Source organism: Onychomys torridus, chromosome 16 (assembly GCF_903995425.1).
Source record: "Onychomys torridus chromosome 16, mOncTor1.1, whole genome shotgun sequence".
In the NCBI taxonomy this organism is placed as follows: domain Eukaryota; kingdom Metazoa; phylum Chordata; class Mammalia; order Rodentia; family Cricetidae; genus Onychomys; species Onychomys torridus.
In genome coordinates this window covers 24,676,668-24,691,195 of record NC_050458.1, presented here as the reverse complement: position 1 = coordinate 24,691,195, position 14,528 = coordinate 24,676,668, and the positions used below count along the sequence as shown (strand labels likewise).

Sequence of the window (14,528 nt, the reverse complement as noted above, 5' to 3'; positions counted from 1 at the left end):
TGGTTCATCACCGAAGGCGGTCGTGATGAACAATATGCTGTTGCAGGGCCAAGCAACAGACAGGTAAAAGAAGTGACCCAGTTGTAAGTCTGAGTCAGCGAAGATACCCATGCATTTCCCTCCTGCTAGGTAAGAGCAGCACAGACCTGTTTGCCAAAGGCTTGGAGAAGTTTTATAAACATCAGTAACATGGGACCAGCTAGGAGGGTGTGGTGGTTGTGGGTTGGGTTAAGCAAGCATCACATCCCTACAGAAGTGGGCACTGACTGAATTTTGCTAATTTGATGCAATTTTGATTATAATGTAAAGGGAATTGTGAAGAACAAACCCTAAATAAAGCAGTGGCTATCACCAACGTGGTTCTGTATAGCACAGCATGCTAAGGTGAAAGCCACCACCGGCTCCTGACCACTCACAGTGTCAGGACTTCCTTGACTTTTGAGTCAGTTCCTGCAGTAGAGGTTTGGGAAGAAGGTGCGGTCACTGTTGCCTAGCGACACTTACCACTGCATCACTGTCATAGAGTTCCACCACCACTAGGGGCGGGGACTCCACCAGCTCCCTCTCCTCGCCATGCAAAACCAATTCATTGAAGAGCAGCATCTGGTTCCAGGTCGGAGAGAGAGTCTGGGAAATGATCTGGAAGAAAACCACCAAGGAACCATTTAGCTGAATTGTTCAACAGAAACATGGAGGCCAAGGAGAACCCACATGGCAACTGTTTATTCAATGCCAGGGAATGCAAACTCACAGTCTCTGGAAAACTTGGTATTCATAATGTCTTATTAGTGGAGTACTACTTAGTGTCCTATTTGCATAAACAATTTTAATTACCATGGTGCTATGATGGTGTCAGCTGCCACTTATTGAGTGCTTATTATATGCTACCTCTAGCGCTGTGCATGCACTGTCTCATTCAAACCCCCAAATTGTTCTGGGTAGAGTTATTTGCATGCATGCTGAAGATGAAGAAACAGATTCACATGTCCAGAGTCTTCAGATGACAAACTGAAATTTCATCTGGATCATCCACTTTTACCAGGTAAATACCCCTGACATCTCCTCTTTAGGGTTCCTCTCCAGTGAGAAAGGTGGGGGGGATCAAATATAATCTTGTTAACAAAGGCTTTAATGTTGACTTTCAAATCTCATATACTTTCTGTAGAAGTCTACAGCTGTGTGGCTGTTCATTGATTACTCTGAACAGACCAGAATCATCCCTCACCATTTGACATGACATCTTTCCTTCACAGGAGTTGCCATGGCAGCAAATAGTGACATTGGTAATGGACTATACCCATCATACAGATGGAGAAACTAAAAATCAAGGCAGGATGATAGTATGAAGAATTGGTCTAGAACCGTGAGGCCCTCATCAGAACTGGCCCAGAGCTTCCTTCCCAGGCTGCTTGAGAGGAATTCAGTTATTTAAATTTGAATTCCCTTCTCTGCTATTTAGACATTTGGAAAGAGGCCAGTTTCGCAGACGAAAGGCTAAATTGTTCACCGAGTAGGTGGTCCCACACCTGCGCAGACACTGCCCATCACTATGTGGAGCCTGTACTGGAAAGAGTCCATGGTCACAGCTGTCTTCCAAGCTGTGCAATCAAATGGGTCTCGTAAGTGAATGTGTGCAGCAGCTGCTGGATCCTGGGGAAATTTCCACAGCACCTCAGAACTGTACCTGACCCACCACTATCAACTCCAGGAGGGCTGGGAGGAAGAACTGCCTGCACTAACCCTCAGACTTACATAAAACAGCCAGCTCAGTTATAGCACCAGCCAGCTCCAGTTAAATTGTTTGCACTGGGTTACAGAAGAATAGCTTTATGGCTTTTTATGTAAGCCGTGAAAGTATCGTGTGCCTGCAGCTTACCTCCTTTCTTGAGTTTTTATTTTAGACTATTTCATGTCTCAGATACAATGCGGTTTTAAAATGCTTCTGAAAAATCTAGCTTTTCTGACATAGGAAGACAAAAGTCCAGCCAACCGATAAACAGGAGCGACACCATCGCAATGCAAACTTGTGTGCTCTGTGTCACTTTTGAGGAGACGGGTGAGCTCCCTGCAGCACACACCTGACTGACAGTGTAATGTCAAAACAGTCAATGATCTTCACAGCATCTTCCCTACAGGCGTGTTTGAATCACTTCCTCCTTATGTGGCTGGAAATGCCGTTGCCTGAGATTCCAGAGGCCAGCATTGACTCTTCATTCATCCATCATGTACCTACAGTGTGCTAGGCTGTATCCTCTGCAAAGTGGGTGCTTGATAGCCATTTGCATGGATGGATGAGAGGGCACTCACCTGTTCTCCAAGTAGCCACCATGTGTAAAATGTCACCTGGTCACTTTAGAGCAGTTCTGAACGACTCACCCAAGCAAAAGTCTCCCACTTTGCTCAACTACCTGTGATTAGCCTTGTTCCTTAAGTGCTTCCTTAAGGAGCCATGCACTGAATTGAGGTTTGAGCATCATTTGGAAGTTCAGGGTAAGACTTAGTTAGCACGGTGAATAGTTAGTCAGATGTCCTGGATAGAATATGTTAGTAGGAGTAAAGACTCTAAACGGAATCTGGACTTAAGTAACTACCTATGACCAACTTGAATGGGTGACTTAATGGTCGGTGTTTCCCTTCTTTAAATGGGATAAAGAATAGTAACTGCCTGACATACAGTAGGCGCTCAGTAAATGCTTGCTACCCTCCCTAAATATACTCCATATTGGTCCATGTTTGTTTATAAGTGAGTAAACATTGAGGGCTAGGAAGTAGCTCAGGACTAGAGTACCTGTCTAGCATCTGTCAAGCCTGGGGGCCAGTACCTTGCATCTCTCCATCTCTCTCTCTCTCTCTCTCTCTCTCTCTCTCTCTCTCTCTCTCTCTCTCTCCTGAATGCCTACTCTATGACAGTCTTGGTACACTGGGTGATCTTGTCTAACCATCAATGTCTTCAGGACCAAGCATCAGTCTCTTGGTTGGGAACCTCAGGCTTAATCATCTCTGCCATCTAAGATGCCCCGCCTGCTCTCTCTTTCTGTCGCGTCTCCTTACACACATCTGGCTCCTCTCCTCATCAGCTCTCAAACCCTTTCTCTGTAGCTTTCTCCTCTTTTCCTTTATCCTTCAATTCCTGTTTCTCCATAGTGTCTGCAATAACTGGACATCCCCGGCTAGCAAGTCACTTTTTTAAGGACTGATGTGCAGAGTGTCCTTTCGAGGCTGGCTCTTCCGCATGCCAGGTGCTCAGTTCTCCTGGGAACCAGTGCCAGCTCACGTGGGTGCTACCTTGTGAATGCTGGGCTTATCTGGGCTTACAGGGCCTCAGACTCAGCTTTCCCCAGTAGAAATATGAAGAAGGCCTGTCAGCCATAGACCAGGCCCTCAGTCACAGACCAGGCCCTCTGATGTAGCCCAACACCCAGACAGGAGAAGAAAAACCTGGGGCTTTCTGAATAAAACCAAGACATAATGGCTAGGCAATGGTGACCTCGGAATTGGAGAGACCTGGGTTCTTCATCTTGGTCCACTGTCTCCAAACTGTACAGTCCTCAACCCTTTTTTTTTTAATCTCCAAACTGGGGAGTTACAGTGAGGGCTGGTAAACAATGTACACAAAATGCTGATTGTTGTGTCTGGCATGTGAGAGCTTTGAATAAGTGGCAGCTGTTATTATTAGCAAAAATTGGGCACTTGATTCAAAATCAGAGGCAGGTCCAGGGTTCTGCAGAACCTCTTTTCCCTTTCAGATGGTTATTTGATAAACAAAGTCCGTCTGTGCCTTTGAGATATGAACCTCAATTAGACCAGCATGCTGTATGGATGAAAACCAGCAGGAGAGTTATGTGGCAGTCTGGTGAGCTCACTCAGACTCCCCCAGGGTCACTTCAGAGGGCCTGGAATTGCACGGTTGAAGCAAGTGGATGGCCCTTGGATCTACCTTCCCACTGCTCTTGTCTGGAGATGGCAGTTGCAAGAGCAGCCATCATGAGCCGCCAGGCAGAAGCCGTTTTAAGCTGTTGGCATTCTGTTTCATTTCATCTCTTTATTAGGGAGGTGTATATGTGGCCATCATGCCTACCACAGATGAAGAAACTGAGCCCTAAAGGAAATTCTGCTTAATGTCATATATCTAGTAAGTATGAGATATTGGATTTGCACCAGAGCAACAGAACTCTACAGTTGTGTATTGATGTGTGTGTGTGTGTGTGTGTGTGTGTGTGTGTGTGTATACATGTTTGTAGGGAGTGCACATGTGTGCAGGTGCATGTATATGGAGGCCAGAAGGTAACCTCTGGTTTCGTTCCTCAGAAGCCATCTACCTTGTTTTTTGAGACAAGTACTTTCACTGACCTAGGGATTGGCTGGCTCTCCAGTGAGCCCAGCAATCTGACCATCTCCATTCAACTCCCCAGGGATAGGATTAAAGTGTACACCACCACACTTGGCTTTTTACCTAAGTTCTAGCAATAAAATCAGATCCTCATGCTTGCCTGGCAAGCACTTTACAGGTAGTGTTCTCTCTCTCTCTCTCTCTCTCTCTCTCTCTCTCTCTCTCTCTCCCTCTCTCCCTCTTTCCCTCTCTCTCCTGGCCCCTCTCCAGGACCTACGAGGACAATCACTGCTGTGTGTCCTCTCAAAAACCTGTTGCACGAATCCTAAATGGTCTTCTAATAAAAATCCGGAGTCAGATATCAGGGTGAAAGCTGAAAGATTAGAGAAGCAGAGCAAGCCACAGCCACCACCTCTTACTTCACCAACTCCTTAGGCTGAAAAAGAGCATGAGTTTCTGTCTCCTCCTGCCTTATACTCCTTTCTCTGCCCAGCCATATCATTCCCTATCTAAACCTTCCTAGAGCTGGGATTAAAGGTGTGTGACTCTCAAGTACTGTAATTAAAGGTATGTGCCACCACTGCCTGCCTCTGTTTCTTTTTAAGCCTGGATTAATCTTATGTAGTCCAGGGTGGCCTTGAACTCAGAGATCCAGACAGATCTCTGCCTCCCGAGTGCTAGGATTAAAGGTGTGTGCCAACACTGCCTGACCTCTATGTTTAATCTACTGGCTTGTTCTGTCCTTTTCTTGTTCAGGCAAGCTTTATTTCCTAGGTTACAATCAATATATCACCACAAAGACCAGCCAAGAGGAAGTTCTTCTGCCTTCTTGTCTCCATTAGAGAATGGGTAAGGATGGGGACACCTTCCTTCCAAGGTCTCTCTACACTCCTCTGAGACAGAATGGACCCATCTCTCCAAGTGGCTCCTGGAGGCCTTTGCACAGCCAGGCACATAGGGCTTCGCACAGTACAACCAGCCTTTCTGTGTGGAGGGCCACGTCCATGTCTGCATCATGCGTTATGCAGGAGGAGGGTCTGCCCCACCCACCATCTCCTAGAGCCCATGCAGAACTCATCAGACACTGGCTAAATGGATGTCATGCTGGTTCCTATCACCTTCTCATGTGATAAATCAAAATACAGTGAATCCATCAACTGGGCCATGGGGTCTGTCCTGAAGAAAATGCGTGCCCTCTTGACCCCAGCCAGTGTAGTGGCCGCCGTTCATCAGTCGATTATGCACTTAACTTTTCACGTCTTCACAAAAGCTCTGCTTTGGAATGACTGAACTGGGGTCTAGGGAGCTCTTTGTCTGGAGACAGCTGCAGAGCAGATGAACCAGAGGGTGACCTTATGGCTCTTTGTTTCCTACCTCTCTGAGATGGCCAACTCTGTATGATCTGACCCTTCCCCAGCCAACAACTAGAGAACAAGTAAAGCTTTGGTGAGTGAGAGGATCTCCTCCTGCAGGACTTGTGCTGACTAGGAACCCTTTTCCGAGCTAGTGCTTGGTGTGTGAGGCAGGAAGGAAGCAGAGGAGGCCACCATCTGCCCATCTACTGTGACAAAGCACCTGTCACCAAGTGTTATTCTCCAGGGGACAGGACTTGAAGCACAGTATCAGTAAAAAGCACCCTAGCTGCTAAGTGCAAAGTTTAGAATTTTCTGATGGGAAGCTGGACCGCCCCCCCCCCCCCCCCCAGCAGATCCCCTGAGGTAATGACAGACTGACTCTGCGTCTCAGGACGGCTGGCTGTCTATGCTGGCTTCTCCTTTCTCATTCCCTCGCTACTTTCCACACCTGGTACTCCTGCTGGTGATCAGGAACGACAGGCTCTTCTTCCCATTTTTCTTTCCTGCCCTTGTCTTAGCTTTAAGACTTGTCCATCTGCTTTAGGACAGTGGTTCAAGAGGGCCAGTATACCTTCTGTGTGCATCTTTCCTGGCCCACATTGGCTTCTGAGTCTGAAAGATGGCCTACCGGGAGATGCAGTGGGCAGTGTGAGCCTTGTCTTTCTTTCCCAGCTCCGCTGAGCATCCGCTGCAGCAGCAGGGAGAAGGCTGTGGGCTCTCTGGTTACCTTTGTGGTCTGGCACTGGGACAGGAATGTGACTTTAGCGAAGGGATCTGAAAGTCCATTGCTGTCAGCTGCGATGAGGCCCCGGGCTTGGTACATGTGTGCTCTCAGCTGGAAGACATGCTGGGCTGTGGAGAAATTATGGAAAGGGAAAAACATAAATAGGCTTTTAGGAGTAGTATGTGTGAATGTGTGTCCGCAAGTGACAGGTGGCTGTGCATCCACGGAAAGACCACGGCGACACAAGTCCTGCCCTCCTCCGTGACCAGGTGGTGAGGTACTGGAGCAGAGTCCCTTAGAAGCACACGATCCCCTGAGGTTTTGCCACACTGTGTTTCTTAATCACCATCACAACCATGTGAAATATACCATTCTCTCCCTATTAATATATGAGGAAAATGACCCCAAAATGGATGACATACTTTCCCAAGTGTGCAGAGACCAGATTTTTCTTCTGCCTAGTTCCAAAATCCACTCCCCCCACCTCCACAACAAAATGTCATATTTTAGCAAGCTTAAATGAGCAGCATAAATCCCTAGGAATCTCTTTTTCTGTGGAGTGTGTGTGTGTGTGTTTGTGTACAGACTCATACACATGTATATAAGGCTGTTTTACAAATAGCTTTTACTTCCATAAACTCAATAAATATATTGAGTTATCCATCCATCTATTCTTCTACTTTGCTAGCCAATGGCATTTTGTGTGCCTACTATGTAGAATTTTGGTATTAGTCTCTAAGGCACAATTGATTGTATTGAGACAGTCCTTGCCCTTGGAAGCTCCCAGAGAAGACCAAAGATTAGGTGAGAACCCAGATCACAGTGTCGGGAGGGTATGGTTGAATGGTTGTGAGAGGTGTGGCCTAAGGGCCTGGAAGACAAGGAGCAGGAGTGAGCACGGTTGTATAGGATGGAACACAAAGAGAGAGACAGGTTGGAGGAGGTCAGTATTCAGTGGAGGACAGTGCAGCTGTTTACATTCTTAGGTCTGTGGGACCTCATCTCCACTGGCTCTTCCAACTCACTCCTTGTTTTCCTGTTCCCTTATTCCCTTTTGCCTTCTTACCCATCCATTTCCACATCTCTGAAAGGCACTGTATTAGTATAACCCATGTCTTTGTGTTGCATGGGAATCTCTATGAAGGAACCCTTTGTGTACTCATTGAAATAGGTCAGCTTACTTAAAAAAAGGGCACACAAACCCTATGAGCATTCCCTCCCCAACCTTTATCAATCCACTCCAGCAACTTCTAGGCATAAGTCCCACATGTCCACACAGGAACATGAACACAGTCATCTGTAAAGAGGAGGCTAATCATAACAATATAAGGCTGTTATAAGAGGCTGAGAGCTGAGGCCAGTGCCTGACACTGGGAAGTAGCAAAAAAAGGTGCTGGTGTGCTGTTCTTATTGATTGGGCCAATGTTGCCCAAGATGGGGAGCATCTGGAAGCAACCTGGGTATCACCTTAGCAGAAATGAGTATGGAAGTAAGGGTCATGGACAGGAGATAAACGGACAGGAGAAATGTCAGGCAGCTTTTAAGCATTTAAAAATAACACGTTCGGGCTTGGCGGTGGTGGCACATGCCTTTAATCCCAGCACTCGGGAGGAAGAGCCAGGCTAATCTCTGTGAGTTCGAGGCCAGCCTGGGCTACCAAGTGAGTCACAGGAAAGGCGCAAAGCTACACAGAGAAACACTGTCTCGAAAAAACAAAAAAACATGTTTGAAGTGTACATAGCAAAACAGGAGGATCTCGAGAATCTAGTACATAGTGGAAAAGGCAAAATAACACAAAACGTAACAAATTGTTCCTGTGAAATAAGATGATGTACACATAAGAGAAAGGGTCATAGTCACCAAAGCACATTCAAATACAAGGGGGCTGATTGAACAAAGACCTACAGGATGGTAGTGTTTGGTAGACAAGGATGCAAACCTCAAGTCACTGTAACAAGGATGTAGGATGAGCCAATTTAAAAAATAAGTAACAGTAGGTCATTTGGAAGCAGAAGTCTTGGCTACTTTGTGTGGAAGTAAGGGTCACAGACAGTGGTAGTCACGTGACCTCAGACCTTGGAGATGTGCATGAAACACATGGGACTCTTGAGGAGGTAGGTGTGTGTGTGTGTGTGTGTGTACACACACTCAGGAGCAGATGATATCAGAGTAAGCTATCAGGAGAATAGCATTGTAGGTCAAGCTATCAATGGACAGAAGAGATGTAAGGGGTAGATCTAAGAAGACAACAGCGTCCCCTGTGGGTGAAAGTTTGAAGGGCCAGATCACCACACACTGAGGGGTGGGGAAAACCTTGCTGCCTTCTTGAGATGATAGAGAACTTGACTCTGACAGACAGGGTGTGGAGGGACAGGGGAGGCAAGATGTCAAAGGTAATTCCTTAGGTGACTTATGAAACCTGAACATTTCTGTTTCTACACCCCGTGACACCATCTGTCTTACATGAGGACCAGCATGGGGCCTAAAAATGCAGCAACCTTCTCAATCCCCATTCTAATCCTAGAGGCAATTAGGAAACTCGAGCTGTGCACATTGCCCAATTAAGTCTTCGTCGGTTCTTACAGTGCAAGGCTCTGCAAACTCTGGGCAAGTCAGTGGAACGAGAGAAGCGATTTTTGGGGGACTCAGTTCTAAAGCCTTTCCTGTCTCTATAGACACCAATTACCTCTAACGTTGACAGGCTGAGCTCTGTCGACAAGAGTCCCTTGAAATGACAGCAGTAAGCAGAGCAGCAGCACACAGCAGGTGTCACAGGGACACAGTGACAGGAGCCAGCTGGGAGGCAGCCATGTGTTACTTTACATACTACCGAGGTCAGCAGATTTCTCAGTAAGACTTGGGAAGGTCCGATCTCTTGAGAGAATGCCCACCAGCTGCCCATGAGATGACTAACCCTGAGATCTTTAGCAACTCTTCCAACTGATGCTACAAGAATATTGCACAACTCTAGGGGGGCCACTTACTTAGCCTACATTTGGGGTTTCTTTAGGAACTTTGAATCTTACCAGTTCTGATTGTTGGAGTAATCTAGCCAGATTCCTCATGCTGTGGGGGCCCCCTGTGGTTATTAAGGCCACATCTGGATGCCCTACTTGAAGTTAGGATCACCTCTTGCTCATCTCCACACCCCCTGCCAGGTTTTCCACCAGGCCTTCCATATATAGATGCAAGGTAATTATTTGCTGAATGGATATCCTCTGGAGCATAAAATTCACCAGTCGGTGTGGATAGCAGCCAATGCCACCAATGTCAGTGCTCAGCAGAAGGTCATTAGGTAACTCCATGAAAAGGACATGCTGCATGGCATCTCAAAGCACCAGAAAAGCTCCCCCCCCCATTGTTAGTAGCTGAAACAGTGAACACGTCTGGGCCTTTGGATCTGTAGAGATGTTTGTATCTACAGAACAGGAGATAACTTGATGTGGGTGGTATTTGTCCAAAGATAAGCGCTCTCAATGGCTTAATGAAAAGCAGATAAGAAAGTGGAGTTTGGAGATGGTTTGCTCAACCTTTCAGCAGCTGAGTGAACTTGGGCAATTTCTGGGTGCCTCAGAAATGTACTCTCCCCATCTGTGAATTAAAGGATCTTCCCCAGGGTTGAACGAGCTATTATGTGTAATGTATACAGCATGGTACTTGGCACTCCGAATTATGTATTTTACCCAAAGATAACACACATGTGTGTTGACATTGAGTACAGAATCTATGAACTGAACCACTGTACACAAATCTCCAGAACCCTGTCTTCTCTGACTATGGAGCCACTTGGAGCACACTGGCAGTCAAGGTCAACCAAGACCGAAGGATGTCTCACAACAGTGGAGACATGGGCAGCTTTGGCTCAGCTCTAAACTCAACTTCAGTAGAAGTGAAGGCCAACTACAATCTGCTTTGTCTGAACTCGGCAGCTAAAAAAGCACAAAAGTTAAAGAGACTTGAAAACAGAGCAGAAGGCAAAAGTAAGGCATTAATATTAATAATATAATTTATATGTGTGTTGATATGTAAACTTAGTGACACTGATAAAGGTGACTCCATGGAATAAATAACTTCATAAAATATGCTGCCTTTCTATGAAGAAGCAGCCAAGCCAGCCAGGAACTGGGCTAGAGGAACGTAAGTAACCTCACCAATACCAGCGTGCACTGGGTCACTCACTGTAAGGACCAAACCTCAACACTGCAAAAAGAAAAAAAAAAAAATCTTGCTTTCATGAGTCATATCAACACAAGAACTTTCTGCTCAAAACCCAAACTCATCTGAGTGAAGCCCATCTATGAAGAAAGTCCACACTGCTCTTGCTCTATTCACAGAAATGCATAAATAAATGGGACATCGCTTTCCATTTAGGAAGGAAGTCCGTTTGGAATGGCACTAAAGAAGGAAGGAAGGAAGGAAGGAAGGAAGGAAGGAAGGAAGGAAGGAAGGAAGGAAGGAAGAGAAAGAGAATACTTGGCAATTGTACTAAAGAAGGCAATGGAGTTGGTCCCAACTAAAACACCGCAAATGCATGAATGCTGTCCCCACCACTGTTTACACAAAAGCGCATTAGAGGTGTCTCCTGCTGCTCTTTGTCCTGTGAGTACCATACCTTGGTATAGCAGGGCTGATGGAGGGTGATGGGTGCCAGATGCCTTGGAGGGTATTTCTGCTTCATAACCCACAGGCAAGTTGTCCAAAATGGTGTTGGAGTATTTGATGGAGCCCAGCCACAGATATATATCAACTTTTGCCTGTACAGTCCAGCCAGCCGGCCGTTTCCCAGGAAGCTGGGGAGAGGGGACAAGGAAGGCTGTTTTAGCACCAGAAAGCAAGCGTGGGCTCTATTCTGACAAAAAGGATCCTTCCTGTACACATTACAGAGGGCCACCCTCTAGGCTCTGTTTATATCATAAAACTGAAAAGAAAAAAAAAATAGCCCCAATTACCATAATGCACAACTCCGGATGATGACCCAGGTTTGGAGGCCCTAGCCTTAAGCAAGCACTCTGCTAATCACTGCCAGGTCCTGGATCACTTAGGTCTAACAAGTAAGTGTGCTTATTGCCCTGTTTCACAGAACAGGAGAGTTAGGCTCATATAGACAAGTGTCTGTGTCCTGTAGTCTTTAACTGACACACCCAAGACTGGAGGTCGGGACTGATGAGTCCAAATGTAGACTCTTGGCTGAGCCCACAGCCTGCCTCTTCCCCATGTTTTCCAATTCGCCTTACCTTCCTAGAACTCTGTCTACTAGGCTTACCACCAGAGTTTCTGTCCCCTCATTTTATTCAGGATTGCCTGTCCTACTCTCCTGTCCCACGCCTCTGCATGAGGGAGTCCTGCCTGCTCTCCCAGGCCCTTTTGCCTGGCAGACATTTTCAGATCTTTCATCCTCCTCAGGCAGTGTGGCTTTATGCTGCCCTATGTTCTCTGCTTCTTCTCTTGTGATGGCCTCAGATGTACTATGGATGGGGGATGGGTACTTGTGTGTGTGGTGTTGAGATGGGAGCAGCGGAGTGGTGTGTGGGTGCAAATGCATGTGTGGGGGTTCATAGACCCCGAGACCACAAGGACACAGATGGGTGAATTCAGTGTGCCTCTTTTGCTTCTTAGTCACCAGGTTTGGGATCTCCCTGTCCCCCCCACTCCCTGCAAAGTTCCAGACACCAGCTCCGGCTGTGTTCAGGACTTCTGAGGAGCAGAGCCAATGGCACTCAAGCCGATGACACTCGAGACATGGCTACTTCTCAGGATTCTATTGACTCTTCTAAGTGCCTCTTCATGACGGGTTTTGAAATTGCCTGTCAGTAACTTCTCTCCTACACTGAGTTCTTTCCACGGAGGATCACAAAGTCCTATTACCACAGTCATAACTTGTTCTGACAACTTCTAAAGCACCCACAGAGAGGCTTTGACTCCAAATTGAGCATGGCTGTTTGCCTTTGTCGCTTGCTCTGAAGGTTCCAAAAGCAGACCTGGAACCACTCTCTCAAACCATGACCGCAAGTGCCCCTGGGCTCCGGCCAATGGGCTAGTGCCAGGGAACATCACAGATTCTGGGACTCAGCCCTGTCCTCCAAGAGCTCAAACCTGGACACCAGCACTCACTCAAGTGATGGATGGGTAACTTTTAGTATCATCTTGATTGGCTTAATAAACATCTAACGTATCAGTGAGGTACACCCTTGGGTGTGTCTGTGAGAGTGTTGACGTAGGACTAAGTGGAAGGAGGAAGGGTAAGGCACACACTGAAAGCCGGCTTCACCATCTCCTGAGCTGGAATCCCAGTGTGAATAAAGAGGAAACGGAGGAAGTGAGCTGAACAGAAGTGCTCATCTTTCTTCTTCCTGCCTGTGGACAGAATGTGACTAGCCACATCATGCTCCCCCGACCCACCCACCCAGACTTCCCAGCAGACTGTGGCAGACTGTGCGGCTTCAAACTGGGAGCCAAAAACAAATCCTCCCTCTCAAGTTGTTTCTTGTCGGGTACTCGGTTACAGACACAAGGGAAGTAGCTAGTACAAGTGAGAAAAGAGAGGGAGGGAAAACAAACAAAACCCCAAGGCAGTGCTTCTCAACCTGTGGGTCATGACCCCCGTGGAGGTCACGTATCAGAAATCCTGCTGACCAGATATTTACATCGTGATTCCAAACAGTAGCGAAGTTACAGTTATGAAGTAGGCGAGGAAAATAATTTTATGGTTGGGGGTCATCACAACATGAGGAACTGTATTAAAAGGGTCTTAGCATCAGAAGGGTTGAGAACCACTAGTCTTTGGGAAAGGGAAGGAACCTCTGTGTTCCACCCTTCCTTTAAGATTCAAATGCACGGCTCCCCGCACTTCTCTCTCTCCTTCTGCATGTTCAATGTCTCGTGGTCTGAAAGCATTAAATGTGAAAATGCAGAAACAAGTCATTGATGAAGTTTATCACAGTGCACCGTTATAACTGTTCCATTTTACTATTAGTTATTGTTATAAACCTCCATTTGTCGATTAAACTTTATTATAGGTTTGTGAAATACAGGGGAAATAGTATGTGTGTTGTAATTGCATGCCAGCCCCTCACTGGGTGTCTGGAACACTCTCTCAGTGGATAGGAGGGCACTAAGGTCCTTAGCTGAGCTTTAGACAGTACCTTAGAGTAGGACCAGTCAAGAAAGCATCCCAGAAGGAGGAAGGGATGCAAACATAGATTTGTTAGTCGGAGCCCACATTTAGTGAGTGTCTATGCTGCGCCGAGAATGGTACAGAAAGCTTCCCGACCTGAAGAGCTCACGCCAGTGAACGTGAGACCAGTGCAGAAGAGTCAGGATTTAATCCTTAGGAAGAAGGACACTGTTATTTACTCAGCTGAAAAATAAAACAATCCTACTTTGTTCTGGGTAAAAGCCACAACTCTACAACCTATAATTTTTAAAATTGTAATAAGATAAATGGCCTTCCTTCATTTCTCTGATGATTTGAAAACTTGTTCAAGCAAATAAATATTTATTGAGAAGGCTGATAATCTAATTCAGCTCTATACTGTTTGAATCACATCTGGAAGGCCCTGGGTTTGATTTACAGCATGGAATGAAAGTGAGGAAGGAAGAGAGAGAGGGAGAGAGGGAGGGAGGAAGGGAAAAAGAGAGGAAGAGAGGGAAAGAGAGAGGGAGGGAGAGAAGGATGGAACCAAAGAAAACAGAGTAAGTGTCAGCTTAGGGTTATTTTGTGGTAGTAACAGCATTTCTTATGCTATTTGTAGCCATCCCTGGGACATCAATTCACAAAGGCAGGGATTTGTTTCTGGTGTGTCACAGTGCTGTTTCCAAGTCTTGAGTGCTCGGTGTCAGAAGAATGCAGCAAATATTTGTTGAATAAATATTATGATTTGCCAAGATAACAATGCCTGACACGCATTGAGAACTTACACGGGTCTAGGCCCTGGCTTAATGTTTCTTCTTGTGGAATGTTCTATCACCTGCATGTCATAACATGCACTGTTTCATTCAGTCTCCCAATGCAATACTTTTTTTGAGGGGGTGGGGGTGGGTTTTGAGACAGGGATTCTCTGTGTAGTTTTGGTGCCTGTCCTGGATCTCGCTCTGTAGAACAGGCTGGCCTCAAACTCAC

The 14,528-nt window shown here is 46.4% G+C and overlaps 1 protein-coding gene across 1 annotated transcript in view; it reads right to left on the bottom strand.

The window, feature by feature from the left end:
• Positions 1-14,528, bottom strand: part of Fer1l6 (fer-1 like family member 6) — a 119,734-nt gene that overhangs the window by 55,894 nt on the left and 49,312 nt on the right. Inside the window, exons 18-20 of the mRNA XM_036208371.1 lie at positions 11,022-11,199; positions 6,413-6,537; positions 505-639 (exon numbers count right to left, since the gene is read on the bottom strand). Coding sequence (XP_036064264.1) covers positions 505-639; positions 6,413-6,537; positions 11,022-11,199 — 438 coding nt within the window. The remainder of the gene's footprint in view (positions 1-504; positions 640-6,412; positions 6,538-11,021; positions 11,200-14,528) is intronic.